Genomic DNA, 24,458 nt, shown 5'->3' with positions numbered 1-24,458 from the left:
GGCCTAGTGACATGATAGCCTTCATAATGCCATATGGCTACACATTACTCATGTGTTTGTGGTGATGTTATTGTAAACAAATCTACTGCACTGCTAGTTGTTTAAAGGTATATTACATATTATTATGCCCCTGAAGAACTTCCAGTGGGACAAAATGTGGAAGTGGGCCAAAGTGATATTGATGATCCTGACCCTGTGTAGGCCTAGGCTAATGTGTGTGTCTTTGTGTTTAACAAAAAGTTTGAAAATAAAAAATAGAGAAAAGTTTATAGAAAAAGCACATAAAAATATTTTTGTACAGCTGTATAGTTTGTGTTTCAAACTGTTAGCAAAATAATCAAAAAGTTAAAAATTAAATAGTTTATAAAGTAAAAAGTTACATAAGCTAAGATTGATTTATTATTGAAGAAAAATGATTTTAAAACAAATTTAGTATAGCCTAAGTGTACAGTGTTTATGGTCTACAGTAGTGTACAGTAATGTTCTAGGCCTTCTCATTCACTCACCACTCAACTCACTGACTTACCCAGAGCAGCTTCCATTCCTGCAAGCTCCATTCATGGTAAATGCCCTAAACAAGTATACCACTTTTTATCTTTTATACTATATTTTTACTATATCTTCTTGTGTTTCTATATAAAATATTGTTATATTACAATTGTATATGGTATTCAGTACAGTAACTATATAAGTTTGTTATATAGGAGCAATAGCAATAGCAATATGCTATAGTCTGTATAGTCCATGGTATATAGCTTGGAAGAGCAGTAGGCTATACCATCTAGGTTTGTGTAAGTACACTCTCCAATGTTTGCATAGGGATGAAATTGCCTAATGATGCATTTATCAAATGTATCCTCACCATTAAGCAGCACATGATGTATATATGGAAATGGAACAGCACACTTTAAAATAGCCAATAGACCAAAAAAGAAATTATAAGTAAAATCTGAAAATACTTTGATATGAATGAAAACAAAAACACAACATATGAAAACTTATAGGTTAATTCTAGCATTGCTTGAAAGAAAATTCACAGATGTAAATGGTACATTTAAAAAGAATAAATATCTCAAATAATAACCAAACCTTCTATCTTAAGCAAGTAGAAAAAGAAGAGAAAAATAAATCCAAATCAAGCAGAAGAAAGAAAATAATGTTGAATGTAAATAAATAAAATAGAGAATTAAAAAATATATAGAAAATTCCACAATAAAAGTTGATTTTTTGAAAAGAGCAACAAAATTGACTTTAGCTCTACTGAGCAACAAAAAAATAGAGGACTCAAATTATTAAAAACAATAATTATATAAAGGCATCATTACCAGATTTACAGAATTATAAAGGATTTATAAGGGAAATTGTAAACAATATGGCAACAAGTATGACAAAAAATGGCAGGAAATTAGATAACCTGGATAGAGTAGACAAATTCTTGTACTTGAATTAGTAATCAAAACCTTTCCACAAAGAAAAGCCCAAGACCAGACGGCTTCACTGATGAATTTTGCCAAATATTTAAGAATTAACACTACTACTTCACAAATTCTTCCAAAAAATAGAACAGGAGGGAACACTGCCTGACTTATTCTGCGAGGCCAGTATTGCTCTAATACCAAAACCTGATAAAGGCATCACAAAGAAAACTACATACTCATGTTTCTTATTAATATAGATAAAAATGTCATCAAGAAAATACTAATACACCAAATCTAGCAACATATATAAATGACCGTATATCATAAGCAACTAGCATTTATTTCAGGAATGCAAGGTTGGTTCAAAATACAAAAATCAATGTAATAGGCCACATTGATAGAATAAAAGATAAAAACCAAATGATCGTTTCAACAGATGCAGAAGCAGCATTTAACAAAATACAACATCCTCTCATGATCAACATATTCAACTAGAAATAGAAATAAACTTCTTCAACCTAATAAAAGCATCTACCAAAATCCCACAACTAACATCATACTTAATGGTGAAAAACTGATCACGTTTTACCTAAAATCAAAAATAAGACAAGGATGTCTTCATTTGTGACTTCTATTCAACATTGCACTGGAGGTTCGAGCCAGAGCAATTTGATAGGAAAAAAACAATCAAAGTTATCTAGATTAGAAAGGAAAAAGTAAAATGATCTCTCTTCAGAGATTATATGATCCTGTATATAGAGAATTCTAAAAAATATACTAAAATTTTTTAAATCAATAAATGAGCTCATCAAAGTTGTGTATTGACACGAGGTTAGTATAAAAAACTCAACTATAGTTGTGGAAGAATAGTGTATTTGTTTTCTTTTTGTGCTGTAACAAATTACTGCAAACTTACTGGCATAACATAACATGAAGTTACTCTCTTGCAGTCCTGGAGGCCATAAGGACAAAATAAGTTTCAATGGGTTGGAGTCAAGGTGTTATAAGAGCTGGTTCTCTCTGGTCTCTCTAGGGTAGAATCCCTTTTTCATGTCACATCACTCTTACTCTGACCATTCTGCCTTCATCTTCCACACTTAAGGGAACTTTGTGATTACAGTGGGTCAACCTGGATAATCAAAGATAATCTCCTTATCTTAAAGTCAGCTGATTACAGATTTCCATCACACCTGCAACTTTAATGGCACTTTGTCATATAACATGACATATTGATAAATTTTCTTCTTCGTCCTGCTCCTTTTCATGTGTTCTATTTTTTGACATGGTTTAAAAATCTGACATTTTAAATAATTTGAAATTTCTGGAAATCAGGTTTCCTTCTAAGGTTTGTTTTTACTGCTGTTTGCTGTGTGTGTGTGTGTGTGTGTGTGTGTGTGTGTGTGTGAATTTCCTGAGGTAATTCAGTAAAGTCTGTATTCCATGTTTGGTGTGGCCACAGAAGTTTCTTCTAGATTAGCTTAATAGCCAAGTAACTATTGGTCAACTGGTGATTAAATGCTTTGAACCAGTAAGTCACCCAATCTTTGGCAAGTGTCTCTGTGTGCATGTTAGGACACATCTTTAACATTCTGGAAGTTTACAACTTAGCCTTAGCCTTTACCTCCTGCTTATGCAAGTCCTTGAGGTCAACCAGATGTAAGAGATTAGACCCTTCTCAAGTCTTTCCCATGCATGTGCACAGCCCTCCGCTTTCATGTATGTGTCCTTCCATATTCTTAGAGATATGTCAGTGTGCTTCAAATTTCCTTTGGACATTTCATTCTCCAGCTTTTCTATTTGGGACTGGAGAAAGTCAAAACATAAGAGTTCACTCTTCTTAGTAAGATTCAGCAATTTTTCTTGAATAAGTGCTCCTCAGGTTGATGCAAGCCTTTGGTTAAGTTCCTGTGTTCTGAAAAAGTGGATTTTAACAGTCCCTCCTCTCCCCCCATATTCTCTCTGCTTTTATGAAGGAGTATATTTTTGAACGTCCTTATCCTGCCATTCTGGAAGTGCTTCTATTATTGGGTTTTGACTGAAATTTATTCTTGGTGTAATATTATTTATAGAAGATTTTGTATTTTAGAGTTTTATGTCCAGTGCAGGACTAATACTAGGTTGTAGGTTCTTCTGATAAAGTGATTTCAGAAATAATGAATGGTGTGTGTGTTTGTGTATGTGTATATTTGTGAGTATGTTCCCTAAAATTACGTAATACCTTCTGGGAGTATGAAAGAAAGTGGCCACATTTCTGGTCTAGCATCTTCAATTCTGTTTATTCTAATTCAAAAAATATTTTCTCGTTCTCTATAATGTTTCAGTTTACCTTCTGTGTCCCAGGGATACAAAGATGGGTGAGATCTAGACTTTGCCCTTAAAGAGCTTATAGCATTCCTATGGGTTTTTTAAAAATTATTTTCTTTCTACAAAAAGAGAGACAGGCCAATAGACTTACAGGCAATACTAGTTTCACAGCAAACCAGACCTAGGTTAGAATCTTACTTCTGCCAAACAACAACCACCATCATAATGCTATTTTTACCAAATGCTTATTCTGAGATCAGAACTGTGCTGAATGCTTTGTATATGTTTTCTCATGGAACACTCATGAAAACCTTTTGATGTACATTACCATCCTTTTCAAATGAGCAGCTGAGGTACTGGGAGTTTAAGTAAAATAACAGAGCAAGTATTCTGCCATACCCATACTGGAAAATAAGTCTGGTTTTAAAAGTCACATCTTGTGTACAACCAGACTCTGCCAGGGAGGAAAGTGCTTGGGCAGTGCCTTGAAATTTATTTATTTATCTATAATACATAAAATTTCACTTTAGACGACAGTTAACACTAGCAGCCACAATAGACAAGCTGTCCAGTCTTATAAGGCTTAATATAACAAAGATATCTTGATTTGTCTTGGTTATAATCCCATTTCAACGGGAAAGCAAGCAGTCTTATGCCATTATAAAGCTATGTCATTGTACCATGTGGTTCTGAAGAGATAGGAGGAGAGCCTGAAGGAGGTAAACTTTGCTCTTCAATGTGCTACAGCTGAAAATGTGACTTTCATTCACATTTCGCTGGCCAGAGATCAGGTATATGGCCTCAATTTAACTATGAATACAAAGGACACAGAGGACGTAGTATTTCTATAAGCGGAGGAAAAGAAAGCAGCATCACAAATATACATAGCATTATAATTGCCACGTACAATTGCAATACTTGACATGTGGTAGTTGCTGTTTAAAAGGTAACTGCTGTCAACATTCAAACCAGGCCTTCCTCAATACAGATATATCTAAAGATATAATATAAATACATGTTATATATTATATATAATTTAAATTATATATGATATATATTTATATTATATATATTTTATATATACATATATATATATATATATTTTTTTTTTGAGATGGACTTTCGCTCTTGTTGCCCAGGCTGGAGTGCAATGGTGCAATCTCGACTCACTGCAACCTCCGCCTCCCAGGTTCAAGTGATTCTCCTGTCTCAGCCTCCCGAGTAGCTGGGATTACAGGTGCCCGTCACTATGCCCAGCTAATTTTTGGTATTTTTAGTAGAGATGAGGTTTCACCATATTGGTCAGGCTGGTCTCAAAATCTTGACCTCAGGTGATCCGCCCGCCTCAGCCTCCCAAAGTGCTGGGATTATAGGTGTGAGCCACCATGCCCAGTCCTGTGTATATATATTTTTAAAAATCTAAATAATGTACTTGTCAATGGGTTTTCATACTATGGTTTTAGGCACCACATAAATACATGAATAGGTAGCTTGTACAGTGAAGAGAGAATATGAGGTATTTTGGAGAGGTCCATTTATTCACAATTCATAAATCAGCTCCTAAGGGTAGAAGTTCTGTTTAACAGGATGCTGTCAGCTCTATTTCTGCCTCAGGCAGGGAACTCAGGATAAAATGTGGCACTGTGAAATTGTTTAAACAACTGATCCCACTGCTTTCACTTATAGAGATATGTGGGGAGTTACATGTTGTTTCACATAATAAGCTGTGGTCATACAGAAGAAAATGCAACTCCAAGCATTGGTAAACTGGACATTGTATTTACATTCAAAATTATGTTACTGTTAGGAAGCAGTTCTCTGGTGTAGGTAAAGACCAACTAATATATTCTTAAATAATGCAGCATGAGTTTTGCTGATGTAACATTATTAACCTGAATGGTGATTATGTAACTCTGTGTTTTTGTTGCCCAAAGCTGGTCTAAATGGGCCAAAAATAGAACCTGCATGTGGATAAGGAAGTACAACCACTATATTTTTTATATTGTGCAAAAAACAAATCAAAAAGATGATTTTAAAATGGAATTCTGTTGATGTTTCTGGCCAAATTTGTTTTCCCTCTAAAACATAATCTAAAATCTAAAAAAAAAAAAAAAAAAAAAAAAAAGGAAACATGCAGAATTCTCATTTTTATAAAAAAAATAGGATGAGTTTGGCACAATTTTAAAGAAATATTTACGTTTTATGAGCTGAGAACAGCTAGATAACATACATTTTGAAATAATTGAATTTGGTTTTCAGTTTATAACTATCTTCATCATTTACTGGGTATGAATTTTAGACACAATTTTACCATCTAATATTGATGGTAGCATATCATTTTTCCAACAAAGTTTGGTATAATTCAGAAAACACAATTGCCTCTTCCCTTTGCAGCCTATTGTGTGGCTGGCTGCCAGTTTTCTAACAACGTTTGAGCTATCTTTTTTTGGTTTTTTTTTTTTTTTTGAGACGAAGTCTCGCTCTGTCGCCGAGGCTGGAGTCCGGTGGCGTGATCTCAGCTCACTGCAAGCTCCGCCTCCCAGGTTCACGCCATTCTCTTGCCTCAGCCTCCCGAGTAGCTGGGACTACAGGTGCCTGCCACCACGCTCGGCTAATTTTTTGTATTTTTAGTGGAGATGGGGTTTCACCGTGTTAGTCAGGATGGTCTTGATCTACTGACCTCATGATCCGCCCGCCTCAGCCTCCCAAAGTCCTGGGATTACAGGCGTGAGCCACCGCACCTGGCCCAGCTATCTTTTTAAGTTCTCAAAATTTCTATCAATGAAAAATATGGTGATAGCTAACATTTATTGAGCATGTGTGTGCCTAGCAATCGTATTTGTGTTTTTCAGATATTATAACATTAGTCTTCACAATCAAACTATAAAGTAGGCATCATTATTCTTTCTATTTCACAGAAGAGAAACCTGAAAAGACTAGCAATGGTGAGGCTAGCATGCTAAAACGAGCCACTTGTATGACCTCTACCTTGCACTGAGGTAGTTTATGTTCCCACTTTTTGGCAATGTACATTTTCTTCTTTCAGTAGTGCAAAGGTAGTGCTAATGCACGTTCCCTGCATTGCTCCATTCATTTATCATTTTCAATGATTGATGAATCACTTTCAACAGCTACCAACACTTCCATCAGTCTACCAAGTAAATGGAAAGGGTGCTTTATCTTACCAATATATGACCTCAATCTAGTGGTAAATATGTAATAATGATGAGTTACACAGTGATGAAAGTTATCCATGTCCTTAAAAAAGATCTGGATAGACAAGTCCTACTGAGGAAATTAAAAACTTAGATACAAACAGAACCAATTCCACTGTAAACAATAGATAGAAATAATCAGTTATGTGTATAGTATTATTGAGGCAATGCAGTATTTTGAAGACTTGCAAGTTTTTAAATGCCTTCTGTTTGTATAGTCTGCATTATATTTGTATAAAAGTTACAGGATTTCCATATTCATTTTTTGAGTTATAAATATGTTAGACAGTGTTAGTGTTGCAACAAAAAGTAGTCATTATTATTAAGGGAAAAAAAGAAAATATGTAGACAAAATTTTTTTTTTTTGAGATGGAGTCTCGCTCTGTCGCCCAGGCTGGAGTGCAGTGGCGCAATCTCGGCTCACCGCAAGCTCCGCCTCTCGGGTTCACGCCATTCTCCTGCCTCAGCCTCCGAGAGTAGCTGGGACTACAGGCGCCTGCCACCACGCCCGGCTCATTTTTTGTGTGTTTTTAGTAGAGACGGGGTTTCACTGTGGTCTCGATCTCCTGACCTTGTGATCTGTCCGCCTCGGCCTCCCAAAGTGCTGGGATTACAAGCGTGAGCCACCGCGCCCGGCCTAGACAACATTTTAAATGAGAGTAAACACCAACTGAAGAAGTAATTAAGCTTCCATAGACAGAAATTAGCTTGGACCCTTGCTCCTGTTTTGACTTTGGGGATTGTCTACATTTTTACCTGTTTGGTTTTATGTTCCCCTCTTAAGCTATTTCCTGTAAGCACCATTCTGCTTTTGACTCATTAAGCTTCATGGCATCCAGGTTTGCCATTAACCTGGCAGATCTTATTATGAGTTTTAGCTGTTCCAAAATCCATTCCCCTAATCAATTCCAACACATGGAACCTAACAATATATGCAAACATATGTGTATTAACAGGTATAGTTGCTAGATTTATGCCACTTTTTAAAGTAACTTCCAATATCTATAAGTATAATTTATTATACGATGTCCTTATAGTGGGATCATTTATGTATTTCATGCTTTCCAAGTACAAATCTTACTTGGTCATGGTATATTGCTCTTTTTAAACATACAACTGAATTTCATTTTCTATATCATTTTTTAAAGTTTTGCATTCAAAATAGTGAAATGGGTCTCTGTTACCGTGTGAGTACTGTATCTGCTAGGTTTAAAATTATGTTTATGCTTTATTTTTAAAACCAGTAATGAATTTCCCTTTTATTTTTTCTGTCCTTGGGCTAGGTAATGAACCTAAAAATTACCTGTTTTATTCTAACACCTTTTTTTCTTTATTTCTTTTTTTTTGGTAAGTTTCTAAAAACTCACTCATAAAACTGCTAAAGATGGGCATGCAAGGTAAAACTTTAAAACTCAGTTTCTTCAACAGTTTTTAATCTAGTCTAGGTTTTTCTTCCATCTTGATTTAGCATTGATAATGTTTACTTTCATAGAGCTTTATTATTTCCTAAAAAATTTAAGTGCATGTATATATATATAGTATATATATAGTATAAGTTTCTGTATATATAGTACTATCTCCTTCCCAGTTGCTATTTATATTACTGTTTCCTCACTTATTAATATATTTTCAGCAGTTTTCCAGGATATCTAATGTATTGTAGCTCCTCATTATTTTTCCCCTTGAGGACAGAAAAATTCTGAATTTACACATATATGTACATGTATATATGTATATTATTTATATGTATATAGATACATAATTTGTATATAAATGTTTATATATTTTATATATATAAGTTGAGAAGTTTTCATAGGTATATAACATATACATAAATATACATCCTCTTTCTAATTTATTAATTTCTAATTTTCATTGATTTATTCTTTTGCTTTTTGTATTTCATTTTTTCAATTTGAATTCATAATCCACTTATTTTCTTTTTTTCTTATTTAGTGATAAAGAATTTAAAGCTATGAATTTTACTCTGAATACAGCTTTGGATACATCTCATAAATTTGGTAAGTGTTGTAGTTGTAACTGCTGACTATGTAATGAAAAGTTTATAGTTCCTCTTTGACTCAGTATTCATTTACATGTGTCTTAATAATTTGTGATTAATCTCATTAATGGTTATTAATTTCATATTACTTCCTTTTATCATTGAATCTTGGTCATAAATCATGTATTGCATAATTTATACTATGAGGAATTTATGCTAGATTTTGGGTAAAGAATTTATGCCTTTTTGAAAATTGAACCATAAATGAACTCAAAAAATTTATATTCTCTCCTTGTACAGAGGGAAATATATACTGTTAATTATACTATCATATTAATTCTTCTAACTCCACTACAATTTTGTTTACTTGACAGATTAAAAGTTAAGAGAGATACCTTGAAGTCTTTGATTCTGAATATTTTTTTTACTATCATCTTGTTTTACGAGATTTTTTGTTTTATATATTTCAACATCATATTAGCTGGATTCTCAAGTGTTAGTTATCCCCTCCATTTATTTTTTTACCTATTAATCTTCTTTTGTCTGATATGAGTATTACTATGCCTGTTGTGTTTATTATTTAGGCACTTGAGATGTCTGCTATGATAAGAGAAATAGGACAAAGAAGATTGATTGGGGTCAGTCAAGGTAAACCACAATCATGTCAAGAATAATTGACCCCCAAACAAAATTTGGATATGTCATCACTGCAGAAGAGACAGTGCCTGACAGTGTCAGCTACCATTGTAGTCAGGACTGCATCCAGCTAAGAGTTAGAGAAAATATTCAACTAGAAGCAACTGAAATTAAAAATAAAGGAAATGTTAAAAGCAAAGGAAAGAAAAAAATAAGAAAAACTTTAATGTGTCTTGTGTGCAGAGCATAGGAGGAAAGTAAATGTTAGTAGATACTGTGTCCACCCTAGGCCTCTTCCGAGAAAGCAGAATCAACCAGAGCCCAGAGCTGGACTCTGAAGACTATAATTGTATTCATTAAAAATTCAACTACAGATTAGAGTATCATATTTAAATCAAACTTATTTTAGGTTTGATTTTAAATTATAGATGACATATACCATGAGATAGGAAATATATTATCTTCAATAATTAACTATTTTTTCTCACTGACCAAATCACATAAGCCAAAGCAAAAATCAAATATTACAAATTTAAATTCCAGGAAACATAAATTCCAACAACTTTTAATCCATCAACACTATCTGTAGGTACACATATATTTTTTCATATTCATATGCTATTTAGTGTTGGTTTGTGCACAAGGATTATAACATGTTTGTGGTCTGAGATATACTCTTTCAGAATGTGTCTCACCACAAATAAACCAAAATAGAGCTTTTTTTGTTGTTGTTTCTAATAATCATTTTTTCTTTTTTGTTAATTCTGCAAAAAGAACATTTGCTATTCAATATCTCTCATTTAAAAACACTTATGGTTCTATTTATTTTCTCCCCTTATATTTGTCTCATGAACTGAAAAAAAGCAAACAGTATAGCAGTATTTTACTACAATTCTGCCATAAGAAAGTGCTAAATGTGAATTCATATTATGAGTGAATAATGATGTATCTCACCTCATATTAATTTCAGTAATTGAATGGGAAAACAGGAAGATCTATTAAAAGGACCATTGCTGGTCAAACACTAATGAGAAAATCTCTGAGTCACTGGCTGTCATGGTAACAGGGCATTATCAAAATCTGATTAGTATGCCCAGTAGCTACATAAGCGATAGGCTATACTTCTAATTGTATTGTCTCTGCTTGCAACATGGGTTTATGTTCCCAAGAGGTGAGAGGGTGGCAAGGCTCTGTTTAATTTATATACTGGATATGGAATACACTGCATGTTCATAAAGTAGGGTCAAACATCTAGTACTAAAGATAAATTACACTTTGGAAAGATTTTCAAAACTTCAAACAGTTTACTCTTGTCATTAACTTACAAATTTATAAATTTAAATAAAAATTTTCTAATTTCATAGACATTCATAGCAAAGATAAAAGAAAAACTGATTTTAAAAAGTTTAGTGAAAACATGAAAATAAGTCATAAGAAATCTTCCCAAGAACAAAATTTCCAAATAGAATGGTTTAGAAAAGCACCAAGAACTATGGGTTACCAAAAGTAATCAGGCCAGAGAGTTTTAGAAAGAAGCAGATCCAAGAAGTATGATGAGCAGAAAACAGGATTGGAAGTAGGAATGGGCCACAAGGAACTATGGACAGTTTTCCATCTGTTTCTTTAAGAATGTTCTCCCTTCTGTACCCCTTGGTCTTTTAGGTACAAATGAATTTAGGTTCAGTGAATTTCAAAAATTACAGGGCCCAGTGTTCTCAGTATTGCTTTGTTCTTTTTAATATCTTGAGTGTCACTGAATTTTTAAAGAAACTGATCACTGCCCTCCAATCCTTTTTGGTAAATTAGTTCTAAAAGGAAAACTCCAAAGATTAACAAAGGTAAATTCTGGCATGCATTATTGACTAGAAATCTCTGTGCCTTGTCAGGGCTTGTGAGCACAAGGAATGTTAATAATGCTTGACCTGAGAAGCTTATTACTCTGGTTAAATGCATAAGCATGTGGACTAAGTTTTACAGGTACCAAATATCAAAAACAATCAAAATGTAATGAAAACCAAAGGGGAATTTGTCTATACACTTCAAAATTCAGTGCAGGGTGTGTTGTTGCAGAAAGAAAAACATTATCAAAGACAGCAGAGTGAGCAGACAGAGTAAACATGCACATTCCTAGAGAGATTAGGCTATTTCTAGGGGTCCTGTGCACTGACCTGGGATGGAAGCAGCAGTCTGAAAGCCAGTCAGTGTGGCCAAATCCCGTGAGAAGCACATTGCATTTTGGAAGGCCCAACACCTTCCAGAGTCGGTCCTCGCCACAGGAGACTAGGATGTCTTTGTGGGGGTGCATGGAGACACTGCACAAGGAAAAAGAAAAAAGAGTTATGGGGAGATAATAGCAAATGTTTTCAGAATGTGAATAAATGAAATGGCAGTGATTATCCTATTTTAGCAAGGCAGGATAGTTTTGAGAGTACTGGCCCCAAAGTAAGAGGAAGCAGGTTCTGCATCCCTGCTATAGCTCTAACACTAGTAGCTTTTTGATCTCCATCAATCTAATCAGCTTCACTGGATCTGGGATTCCTCATTTGCAAGACAAAGTAGTTGGTTTAGGTGATTGTGCATATCTAATTCTGGTTTGAAAAGAGTAATTCTGGTTTTTCTTTAAGGGAAGAAAAATTATGCCAATTATATTTTTATGTTGGGATATTTGGACCAGCGGTCATGGTTACTATAGAACATCAACATTCTTTTCAACTATAATATGTCTTAAATCAGCCATTATCCAGGAAAAGATCATGAATCATAACCACATTATCATAGTTCTGTAATAAATACTATAAATGAAACATTAACTCCATGGCCCACTATCTACACAAAGTGAAGTTCAGAACTAAAATTATATCCTACATTACCACTTAAATTGGCTTCAGTCAATGCACAGTACACAAATTACAGTAATGAATTCAAGATACATAAGGCAGTTCCCACTCTATAAAGGCACAGAGGGAAATAAGAAAGAAGTATGTAAGATTAATGATGAACACATTAAACACTATTATTTGAACTGGACTCTGATCACTGTGGCTATTTTAATACTAGAGCTCAACTATTTTAAAATCAAAAGTCTACAAGGTTAATGCCTGATATTTTATCTGTGGCAATGCTTTAGTCTTATTTGTATAAAGTTTCATCTACGCCTTACAATGTAATGGGAACAGATGTGTCCAATGTTAATCACCTATTAAAATTCCAACCTAAATATTAGTAACAAATCGTTCAATTTCAATTTGGCCATCTAAATTTCAAAGACAATAATACATTTATTTGCCTATGTGGTGCGGTAAGACATATGATGGTTTAAAAAACAGCGATCACATGTTCATTTTTCCTTTAGTCTATTCTATAAACGGCCTTGTTCTTTTCTTCTGCAATATGGATTTTAAGAAATACATTTCCCAAAGAAATCATGGCTCTAGTCCACATCAACATGGCTTAACTAACTCCAGGCTTATATGAAAGCAAAACGTTTCTCATTATTTATACCTTACATTAATAACATTAAACTCTAAAATTATCCACTGAATAATTATTTTTAAATTATTTTTAAATTAGACCTACACAGTTTTGGGAATCTGCTGGCTTCAGCATTAGCAGCATTCAGGTCAAAGCCATGTAACCACTATGGGCATGGCCTTCTTTCCAGTGAAACATTGTTTCTTTTTTCTCCAGCATTTTGCTGCTCAAAATAAACACAGTGGAAGGGAAATTATTCATTTTGCAATTCATCATGTTGGTTTGTGACTTTCAGAAGGCCAATTCAAGTAAAGAATTTATTACAGCTCAAACCGGATAGAAGATACATTTCTAGAACTTAATTAGAAGAAAAATATGATGAGAGGTAAAAAATGTCAGATTAAAATGAATTCTGTATTCAAATACACACAAGAAGGCAAACCGAATCCTTGAAGCTACTGAGTATGATGTATGTTGGCTCACAGCTTTCCTGGCAGACACATGCACACTTGACCAGATGATAAATTACCCTCTTTAAGTGAAGATAACTAAAATCATTGATGTTTTTACGAACTTTGAAAGATAAGTTTCCAAAATGACTTTTGTGAGAGGAACTATTTGTAGAAGTCAAGGCAAAAATATAAATACAAACCCACTGATAGCCAATTAGCTTTGGAAGTACTTTTTTCTGACTCTTCTCATCCCCTCCACTATGTGGCCTCCTCTGTGACACCTTAAACAACTTTGACTCCCATTCCACATGGACTGATCCTCCTAATCACACTCTGATTTGCCCATATATTCCTTTTCTAACACTGGCATAGATACATACATGTACACACACCTATGTGTATATCTATAGATAGATATATACATACACATATATATTTATATATGTATAAATATATACATACAGATATATATAGATATACACACACACACACACACACACATATATATATATCTGTAAATGACTTTTGTGGATAATTCTACACACATTTCAGCCAGGCATAAAATGTTCTTTAGTTGAATAGAAACATTTTCAGCACATATAGAAAGGAATTTAATGCTTTGATAATATATTAATAAATACATGGCTTTGAATTATTATGGAATAAGTGCATCAGCAAATACTGGGACATAGTGATAAAGACCCCCAGTGAGGAGTTCCAAATCTCAGTTCAAATCACTCCTGTGGGAGGGAAGCAGTTTAAGTGCTATGGACCAGAAATATTTTCCCAGGTATAGAAATTGTGTTATTCTCAACTCCATAATGAGACATAACTGTCATCATCATCATCATCATCAACTAATGGTAATGATATTTAACATTGTTTGAAAATTTAATGTGCCCCATACCTGGTACTGAATGCTTAGTTCTCACAAGTGAAATGAAAGCTCAAAAGAGCCAGGGTTCATATCTGTATTGTTTGCTGTATGCTCAACCCCAATAGTAGCTGGCACATAGTAACTATTCGATAAACATTCATCAAATACATGACTTAGTGATTGATGTCGGTACTCTCAGTATTGTTATTTTATGCCATAGTAAACAGAGTTAGTAGAGATACCATGTAAATTGCCCAAGCTTACATTTGGTAGTGAATGGAAGCCAACTTTGAACCCAGGATGACTTGGCTTTAAGACTCATAATTTTAGCTACCCCTGCTTAGTATGAATCTTCATTCATTATTTCTATGTGTACTATAAGCATCAATAATTCCTGTTATAGAGCTTGGATGTAACTATTATCATTCCCAGTAAATGCTTAAGTCATTGAGTCATTATTAAACCCTGAGGCAAAGAACCAATTTAGGAATTGTCAGTGTATTGTATCAGAGCTGGGTTCCACCAGACACAATAGTTTTAGAGGGGTTAGAAGACGCTGCTCTTTACAGTTAATATGCTCTGGTACTGCAGGAGAAACCAAGGGAGGAGAGCCTCTCCTACGATCTGTCTACACGAGTTTTTGTGCAGATGTACATGCTGCACTTAACAAGATCTTTAAGATCTTTAATTTATTTTCTTGTGCTAATAGTACAAGTTCGGTATTATACATCAAGTTGTCAGAGGGCAGTGACTTTTTTTTTTTTTTTTTTGAGACGGAGTCTCGCTCTGTTGCCCAGACTGGAGAGCAGTGGTGTGATCTTGGCTCACTGCAACCTCCCCCTCCCAAGTTCAAGCAATTATCCTGCCTTAGCCTCCTGAGTAGCTGGGATTACAGGTGCTTGCCACCACGTCTGGCTAATGTTTGTGTTATTAGTAGAGATGGAATTTCACCATGTTTATCAGGCTGGTCTCAAACTCTTGACCTCATGATCCGCCCACCTCGGCCTCCCAGAGTGCTGGGATTACAGGCGTGAGCCACTGCTCCCGGCCAACTTTTTATTTTTTATTTTCATAGAGGTCTCTAAAAATAAATGTAGAACAATACTTAATCATCATTGATTCCACAGGGTTTAATTCATTAAAAATTTACCCAGTTATACTTAGGGCTCAACTTTGACCATTCTGTTTACCTCTGAATCAGTCTTTTGAAGAAGCTGAAGAATAGGAGTAATAACTAATACTTTATAGGATTCAGTTCCTCTTCCCAAAATTGCATACATAAATTCATTCAATGGCTATAATACAGGCATACCTTGGAGATACTCCAGGTATCACACAATCTTGGTTTCAGACAATATCAATAAAGGGAATATCACAATAAAGCAAGTCATATAAACTTTTTGGTTTCCCAGTACATATAAAAGTTATGTTTACCCTATACTATAGTATATTAAGTATATAATATCATTATGTCTAAACTGACAATGAAAAAATACTTTATTGCTAAAAAATGTGGATGATCTTAACATTCATCCAGTCATAGTCTTTCTGCTGGTGGAGGGTCTTGCCTTGATGTTGATGGCTGCTGACCAATCAGAGTTGTGGTTCCTGAAGGCTAGATGGTTGTAGCAATTTCTGAAAATAAGACAACAATGAAGTTTGCCACATCGATGTACTTTTCATTTCAGAAAGATTTCTCTGTAGCATGTGATACTATTTGATAGCATTTTACCCACAGTGGAACTTCTTTCAAAATTGGAGTCAGCCCTCTCAAACATCTTTATCAAATATGTTTATGAAATATTTTAAATCCTTCATTGTTATTTCAACAATGTTCACAGCATCTTCACCCAGGAGTAGATTCCATCCCAAGAAACGACTTTCTTTGCTCATCAATAAGAAGCAACTCTTCATCCATTCAAGCTTTATCATAAAATTGTAGCAATTGAATCGCATTTTCAGGATGCACTTCTAATTATGGTTCTTTTGCTATTTCTATCACATCTGATGTGATTTCCTCCAGGGAAGTCTTGAACCTCTCAAAGTCATCCATGAGAGTTGGCATCAATTTCTTTCAAACTTCTGTTAATGTTTATATTTTGATCTCTTCCTATAAATCATGAAAGTCTCTTTCCAGAAGGTTTTCAGTTTACTTTGCCCAGATCCATCAGACGAATCACTGTCTATGGCAGCTATAGCCTTATAAAATGTATTTTTTAAAAAATAAGAATTGAAAGTTGAAATTACTCATTGATCCACGGGAAGCAAAATTGATGTTCTGTCAGCAGGCATGAAAATAACATTTGTCTCCTTGTACATCTTCATCACAGTTCTTGAGTGACCAGGTGAATTTTCGATGAGAAGTAATATTTTGCAAAGAATCATTTTTTTTCTGAACAGTAGGTCTCAAAGGTGGGCTTAGAATATTCATTAAACCATGTTGTAAACAGATGGGCTGTCATCTAGGCTTTGTTGTTACATTTATAAATCATAGGCAAAATAGATTTAGCATAGTCTTAAAGATCCTAGGATTTTCAAAATGGTCAATGAGCATTGGCTTCAACTTAAAGTTACCAGCTGCATTAGCCCCTAACAAGAAAGTCAGGCTGTCAAGTGGAATGTTGAAGCCAAGCATTGACTTAACCTCTCCAGCTTTAAGAGTTTTAAATAATATATTCTTCCAATAAAGGGCTGTTTATGCTAAATAATTTTTTTTCTTTTGAGACAGAGTCTCTCTCTGTCACCCAGGCTGGAGTGCAGTGGAGTGATCTCGGCTCACTGCAACCTCCGCCTCCCAGGTTCAAGCAATTTTCCAGCTTCAGCCTCCTGAGTAGCTGGGATTTCAGGCACCCACCACCATGCCTGGCTAATTTTTGTATTTTTGATAGAGACGGGGTTTCGCCATGTTGGCCAGGCTGGTCTGTAATTCCTGACTTCAGGGAACCCATCCTCCTTGGCCTCCCAAAGTGCTGGGATTACAGTTGTGAGCCACCACATCCTATGCTGATGATTTTTTAGTTTAGCCACCTTCATCAATTATCTTAGCTACATCTTCTGGATAACTTGTTATAGCTTCTACTTCAGCACTTGTCGCTTCACCTTACACTTTTATGTTATGGAGATAACTTCTTTCCTCAAACCTCATGAACCAAACTCTGCTAGCTTCAAACTTTTCTTTTGCAGCTTTCTCACTTACCAGCCTTTGTAGAATTGAAGAAAGTTAGTTAGGGCCTTGCTCTGGATTTGGCTTGGGCTTAAGGGAATGTTGTGGCTCGTTTCATCTTTTATATAGAGCACTAAAACTTTCTAATGTCAGCAATAAGGCTGTTTTGCTTTCTTGTCATTTGTGTGTTCACAGGAGTAGACCTTTTAATTTCCTTCAAGAACTTTTCTTTTGCATGCACAACTTGGCTAGCTGTTTCACTTAAGAGGCTCAGCTTTCAGTCTATCTCAGCTTTCACCATACCTTCCTTACTACACTTAATCATTTCTAGCATTTAATTTAAAGTGAGAGACATGCAACTCCTTTCACTTGAACATGTAGAGACCATTGTAGGGTTATTAAGTGGCCTCATTTCAATATTGTTGTGTCTCAGCAACAGGGAGGCCTGAGGAGGGGAAGAGAGACAGGGAAATGGCCAATTGGTGGAACAGTCAGAACAAACACAACATTTATCGATTAAGTTTGCGGTCTTATATGGGCGTGGTTCTTGGCATCCCAAAATAATTAGTAATATCAAAGATCACCAGTCATACATCACCATAACAGATACAATAATGATGAAAAAGTTTGAAATATTGGAAGAATTATCAAAACGTGGCACAGAAATATGAAGTGAGCTCACACTGTTGGAAAAAAATGGTGCTAATAAACTTGCTTCATGCAGGGTTGCCACCAACCTTCATGATGATGTGGTTTGGCTCTGTGTCCCCACCCAAATCTCACCCTGAATTGTAATAATCCCCACATGTCAAGGGCAAGACCAGGTGGAGAAAATTGAATCATGGGTGTGGTTTCCCCCATGCTGTTCTCATAATAGTGAGTTCTCATGAGATTTGATTGTTTCATATGGGGCTTCCCTCTTCACTCTGCTCTCATTCTCTCTCTTGCTGCCCTGTAAAGAGATACCTTCCACCACAATTTTTAGTTTCTTGAGGCCTCCCCAGCCATGCAGAACTATGTGTCAATTAAACCTCTTTCTTTTATAAATTACCCAGTCTGAGGTATGTCTCTATAGCAGCATGAGAATAAACTAATAAAGTAAGTTGGTACCACAGAGAGTGGGATGCTGCCGTAAAGATACCTGAAAATGTGGAAGCGACTTTGAAACTTGGTAATAGGCAGAGTTTGGAACAGTTTGGAGGACTCAGAAGAAGACATGAAGTTGTGGGAATGTTTGGAACTTCCTAGAGACTTGTTGAATGGCTTTGACTAAAATTCTGCTATTGATATGAACAATGAAGTCCAGGCTGAAGTGGTCTCAGATGGAGATGAGGAACCTGTTGGGAACTGGAATAAATGTGACTCTTCCTATGCTTTAGTAAAGAGACTGGCAGCATTTTTCCCCTGCCCTGGAGATCTGTGGAACTTTGAACTTGAGAGAGATAGCCTTAGGGTATCTGGCAGAAGAAATTTCTAAGCAGCAAAACATATGACTTGAGTGCTCTTAAAAGCATTCAGTTTTATGCATTCACAAAGATATGGTTTGGAATTGGAACTTATATTTAAAAGGGATGTAGAGCATAAAAGCTCAGAAAATTTGCAGACTGATGATGAGATAGAAATGAAAAACCCATTTTCTGAGGAGAAATTCAAGCTGGTTGCAGAAATTTGCATAAGTAATGAGGAGCCAAATGTTAATCACCAAAATGATGGGGAAAATGTTTCCAGGGCATGTCAGAGGTATTCATAGCACTGCTTCCCATCACAAGCCCAGAGGCCTAGGAGGAAAAAATGGTTTCATGAGCTGGGCCCAGGGCTTTGCTGCTTTGTGCAGTCTTTGGACTCAGTGCCCTGCATCTCAGCCATGACTAACAGAGGCCAACATACAGCTCAGGCCTTTGCTTCAGAGGGTGCAAGCCCCAAACCTTGGCAGCTTACATGTGTTGGTCCTGCGGGGGAGCAGAAGTCAAGAATTAAGGCTTGGGAACCTCTGCCAAGATTTCAGAAGATGTATAGACATGCCTGGATGTCCAGGCAGAAGTTTGCTGTAGGGTGGCTTCCTCATGGAGAACTTCTGCTAGAGCAGTGTGGAAGGGAAATGTGGGTTTGGAGCCCCCACAAACAGTCCCAACTGGGGCATTGCCTAATGGAGCTGTGAGAAGAGGGCCACTGTCCTTCAGACCCCAGAATGGTAGGTTTACTGACAGCTTGCACTGTGCACCTGGAAAAGCTGCAGACACTCAATACCCATGAAAGCAGCTGGGAGGGGGCTGTACCCTGCAAAGCCACAGGGGTGGAGCTGCCCAAGGCTATGGGAGTCCACCTCTTGCATCAATGTGACCTGGATGTGAGACATGGAGTCAAAGAGATCATTTTGGAACTTTAAGGTTTAATGACTGCCCTACTGCATTTTGGACTTGTATGGCACCTGTAGCCCCTTTTTTTTGGCCAATTTCTCCCATTTGGAATGGGTATATTTACCAACTGCCTGTATCTCCAGTGTATCTAGGAAGTAACTAACTTGCTTTTGATTTTACAGGCTCATAGGCAGAAGGAACTTGTCTCAGACAAGACTTTGGACTTGGACTTTTGAGTTAATGCTGAAATGAGTTGAGACTTTGGGGGACTGGGAAGGACACGATCGTGTTTTGAAATTTGAGGGTATGAGATTTGGGAGGGACCAGGGGTAAAATGATATGGTTTGGCTCTGTGTACCCACCCAAATCTCACTTTGAATTATAATAATCCCCACATGTCAAAGGCAGGACCAGGTAGAGAAAATTGAATCATGGGGGTGGTTTCCCACATGTTGTTCTGATGACAGTGAGAGAGTTCTTTTTTTTTTTTTTTTTTGAGATGGAGTCTTGCTCTGTCACCCAGGCTGGAATGCAGTGGTGAGATCTCGGCTCACTGCAAGCTCCGCCTCCCGGGTTCACGCCATTCTCCTCCCTCAGCCTCTCCGAGTAGCTAGGACTACAGGTGCCCGCCACCAGGCCCGGCTAATTTTTTTTTGTATTTTTAGTAGAGACGGGGTTTCACCATGGTCTCGATCTCCTGACTTCGTGATCCGCCCGCCTCGGCCTCCCAAAGTGCTGGGATTACAAGCGTGAGCCACCGCGCCCAGCCGAGTGAGTTCTTATGAGATCTGATGGTTTCATATGGGGCTTCCCTCTCCACTCTGCTCGCACTCCCTCTCCTGCTGCCCTGTGAAGAGATGCCTTCCGCCATGATTGTAAATTTCCTGTGGCCTCCCCAGCCATGCAGAACTGTGAGCCAATTAAACCTCTTTTCTTTATAAATTTCCCAGTCTCTGGTATGTCTTTATAACAGCGTATTAACTGATACACTTCAGTTAGAAAAAAAAAAACAATATCTATGAAATGCAACAAAGTGAAATGCGATAAAATGAGATATTCCTGTTCTCCTATGAGTTATGTTTACCACTATCCCCATTTTTCCAGGTGGAGGAACTGGGACACATAGAGGTTAAGTGATCCACCCAAGGTCACAAAGCTAGGAAGTGGTAAAGCCAGAATATGTGAACTTGAGTGAACTGTCTCAAGTCCATATGTTTAAGTAGAGTTAGCTCAATACCTCCATTGACTTTTCCTTTTTTAGATGAAAGCAAGAGCAGAGAATGTTGTTTTATGTATGTCTAGGGGACTTATTCAGATGCATTTTGAAGTTTCTAAAGAACTGGACTTTTTTTTTTGTCATTTTCTGACCGTGTGTAAAAGGTTACAACTATTGTCACTTGTTATTTTCTGAAAATTGTCTAGATTCAGGGTGGTAGTGGGATGGATCAAGCAAAGATAATTGCTAAAGAAACACTTACGGTCTAAAGCAAAGGCTGGCAAATGTTTTCTGAAAAGGACCAGAGAGTAAATATTTTAGGCTATGGGCCATACGTTATCTGTTGTAACTTTTCAGCTCTGCTGTTGTAGCATGAAAGCAGACATAGACAAAACATGAATGATTAAGGATGTGTTCCAACAAAACTTTAGTTACAAAACCAGTTGGTGGGCTAGGTTTGGCCTGTGGGCCATAGTTTGCTGATCCCTAAACATTTGCATGACATGGGGTAGACTAATGTTTAAAAGTGTCGGTTCTGAAGTAAGATGTGAGTTTGAACTCTTGTTCTAGTGTTAGCTAGCTACACATTCTTGGATAAATTTCCTTATCAACAATTTTGTCAGGTACCTCACCTGAAGAAATAGGACTACTGTAGTGTTGATCACGTAAGCTTATTATGGGCATTTTTAAAGTTAATACTTGTACAGGACTTAGAATAGTGCTAGACACATAATGAAAATTTAGTGAACATTACCACAGCACAGAGAGACAGGGTCCCTGGGGCCTGCTTGCCAAGATTTGAAGAATGGCCCACAACTTAATTAGTAGCTGATTATGTTGTACAGCTCAGCTTTCTTATTTGTGAAAACAGGGTCAAAAAACTGATCCATCAGGGCATTTGAGTATAAAATAAGTTGATATATGTAAAGTAGTTAGAACAATTATCTGAACATTTGTCAGCTTTCCACAAATGTCAACTATTATTACTATTATTCAACATTATCGAACTTCATTGTAATTTGGCCCTTCATATAGTTAACATCTATCATTCATACACTTTTCTTTTAAAGACCACGGGTAGGACATTCACTACTTAAAATTGCAGATTTTGACAATTAAATTATGTTTTTTCTTAGTTTTGATAAATATTGGACATTGCTGTGTTTTATATGATGTTAAGGCACTCTCTGACAAAAATGTAACCATCATAAATAACATTTTCACAAGTGAATATAAGGGAATTTTGCGGTTGTTTCTTTCATGATAGGGATATCAGGAACACACTGAGGGAAATAGTGGAGAGTATGTACAGATTCACTCCTATCCTTACTTGCACATATGCAATTGGCACAAAGTAGTTGCTGATCTTGGGAGGAAAGCTCATTTTAGACCCTGGGCATGCAGAGCTGAAGACAGCAGGATACCCTTCCTCAAGCTTTGTCCTCAAATATGTCTTCCTCTTGTAACCATAAAACGACTTTCATCCTCAAAGATGTCATCCCAAAGTTCTAATAAATAAGAATAATAAGCTTTTGCTTAATTTCTTCCTGGCACCTGCCCTAAGTGCCACAAAGCCATTTTACTTCAAACTTTGAATATAAGCTTTCTACTTCCCTTTAACTTACTATTAATTATAATCACAAGATTCAAAAACAAAGGCCCTGTCACCACATTCCTCAGTTAATAAGCTTATAAGTAGGGTGAAAATCATACAGGAACACATCTTAGAGATTCAAGAAAAGACAATGTGGGTGAATGCTAGTCCTGCTTCTTAATCAAGTCATGTTCTAATGAAGTATCCATAAAATGTTTTGTTAAACAATATACCAGGCATGTTACATAAAATATTATGTTCTGGCAGAGATTTTTTTTTCATTTATAATAGGACACATTTCTTATAATAGATCACATGACATATACTTCAAAAGCGCTCCTCTCTACTTGAAATTGTTCTTTCCAGTAGTGGCATTACACAAGGATATTTTGGAGGGAGTATGTGTAGGTGTATGGTGAACACTATTAATTATCAGTAGAGTCAGTGACATAAGAATCCACTGTTAGATTTTTCAAAAGAAAAGAATATTAATCTAAAAAAAGATTGTCACAAGAAAGACTAATTAGATACCCTTGTCTTCCCTTTAGGTTATTCAGCATTGTAAATGTTTCCTTCACTTCAGTTCACAGGCTCTAATTATTGCCACAGCAGCAGATGCACAGTGGGTGGAAAATAAATCAGTATCAAAATGTGTGCCTCGTGAACATTAGATGACCACTTACGTACTTGTCCTTAAAGACAATACACACTCACAGATTACAAATGCTTTTATTCAGGTTGCCAGGACAAATAAATAAAAAGGAGTTGTCTGACTGTTGCTCAGCTTATAACTGAATCTTATATCGTGATGTGCATCAGCATTTATATAAAGTATTTTAACATGGATTTTTTTTATTATTCCAGCAAATATGTGTTTATAGCCTATGATGTAGTATGCAATTCAGAGGCATCACCTCAGGAAACTTACCTATATGTAGGGGAGAACAAATCACAAAATAACTGAACAAAATAACTCAGCTATAAGGAAAAGGGAGTAAAGTGATATAATAATTTGGGGGAGAATGTTATTTTTGATGAGGTGGTCAGGGGAGCCCACATTGAAAACATGACCTCCTAGCTGAGACCAGAAGGACAAGGAAGAAGTACCTTTAGGATGGTCTAAGGGCAGATGGTTTCAGTCACAGGTGACTGCAAGTGCAAAAGTGCTAAGGCTGCAAGGAGGTGGTGCACTCAAGGGACAGAAGGAAAGCCAAGGTGACTGAAGAGAACAAGCAAGGAGGCCTGTGTTGAGGATGGATAGGGAGCAAGAGGAAGGCAAGTACCAAAGTCAGGTAGGGCTTTTAGACTGAAGGAAGACGACTAATTTCTCCTAAGATCATTTCACGGTTTTAAGTAGAAGAATTATATATGATTAATATATTTTAAAAAGATATCTGTAGCTGCTCTGTGGAAAATGGAAAGTGAGAAACAAGAGAAGAAACTAAGACACCAACTTGGGAGTATAGTAGCAAACCCAGATCTATTTAAACTGCGGCTCCTCATCATTATGGCAGATGTCGCTTTTGTATATTGGTATTTTCACCACTACCTTCAGGAAAGGTCAACTCATAGTTGTCCTCACCGTTAAAAAGTATTTATTAAGTACTTAAAAAGTGCCAAGGTGAAATGCAAATGCAATAAAAGTCACAAAACAAATGTGTATACAAAACACAATAATTTAAAATCTGTCAAAATAAGATAGTGGATCTTATTCATTTTCCGAAGACAGCTAGGTAAATGTGAAAAAAATGTA

At 36.2% G+C, this 24,458-nt stretch overlaps 1 protein-coding gene across 7 annotated transcripts in view; it reads right to left on the bottom strand.

The window, feature by feature from the left end:
- SPAG16 (sperm associated antigen 16) overlaps window positions 1-24,458 on the bottom strand; it is a 1,161,742-nt gene that overhangs the window by 561,346 nt on the left and 575,938 nt on the right. For all 7 annotated transcript variants that reach the window (XM_063645681.1, XM_055290509.2, XM_055290510.2 and 4 more), the window contains one exon: window positions 11,744-11,887. In XM_063645681.1, coding sequence (XP_063501751.1) covers window positions 11,744-11,887 — 144 coding nt within the window. The remainder of the gene's footprint in view (window positions 1-11,743; window positions 11,888-24,458) is intronic.

Source organism: Symphalangus syndactylus, chromosome 8 (genome assembly GCF_028878055.3).
Source record: "Symphalangus syndactylus isolate Jambi chromosome 8, NHGRI_mSymSyn1-v2.1_pri, whole genome shotgun sequence".
In the NCBI taxonomy this organism is placed as follows: domain Eukaryota; kingdom Metazoa; phylum Chordata; class Mammalia; order Primates; family Hylobatidae; genus Symphalangus; species Symphalangus syndactylus.
The sequence above is the reverse complement of the archived record's forward strand: the minus strand, read 5'-3'. Positions and strand labels throughout refer to the sequence as shown.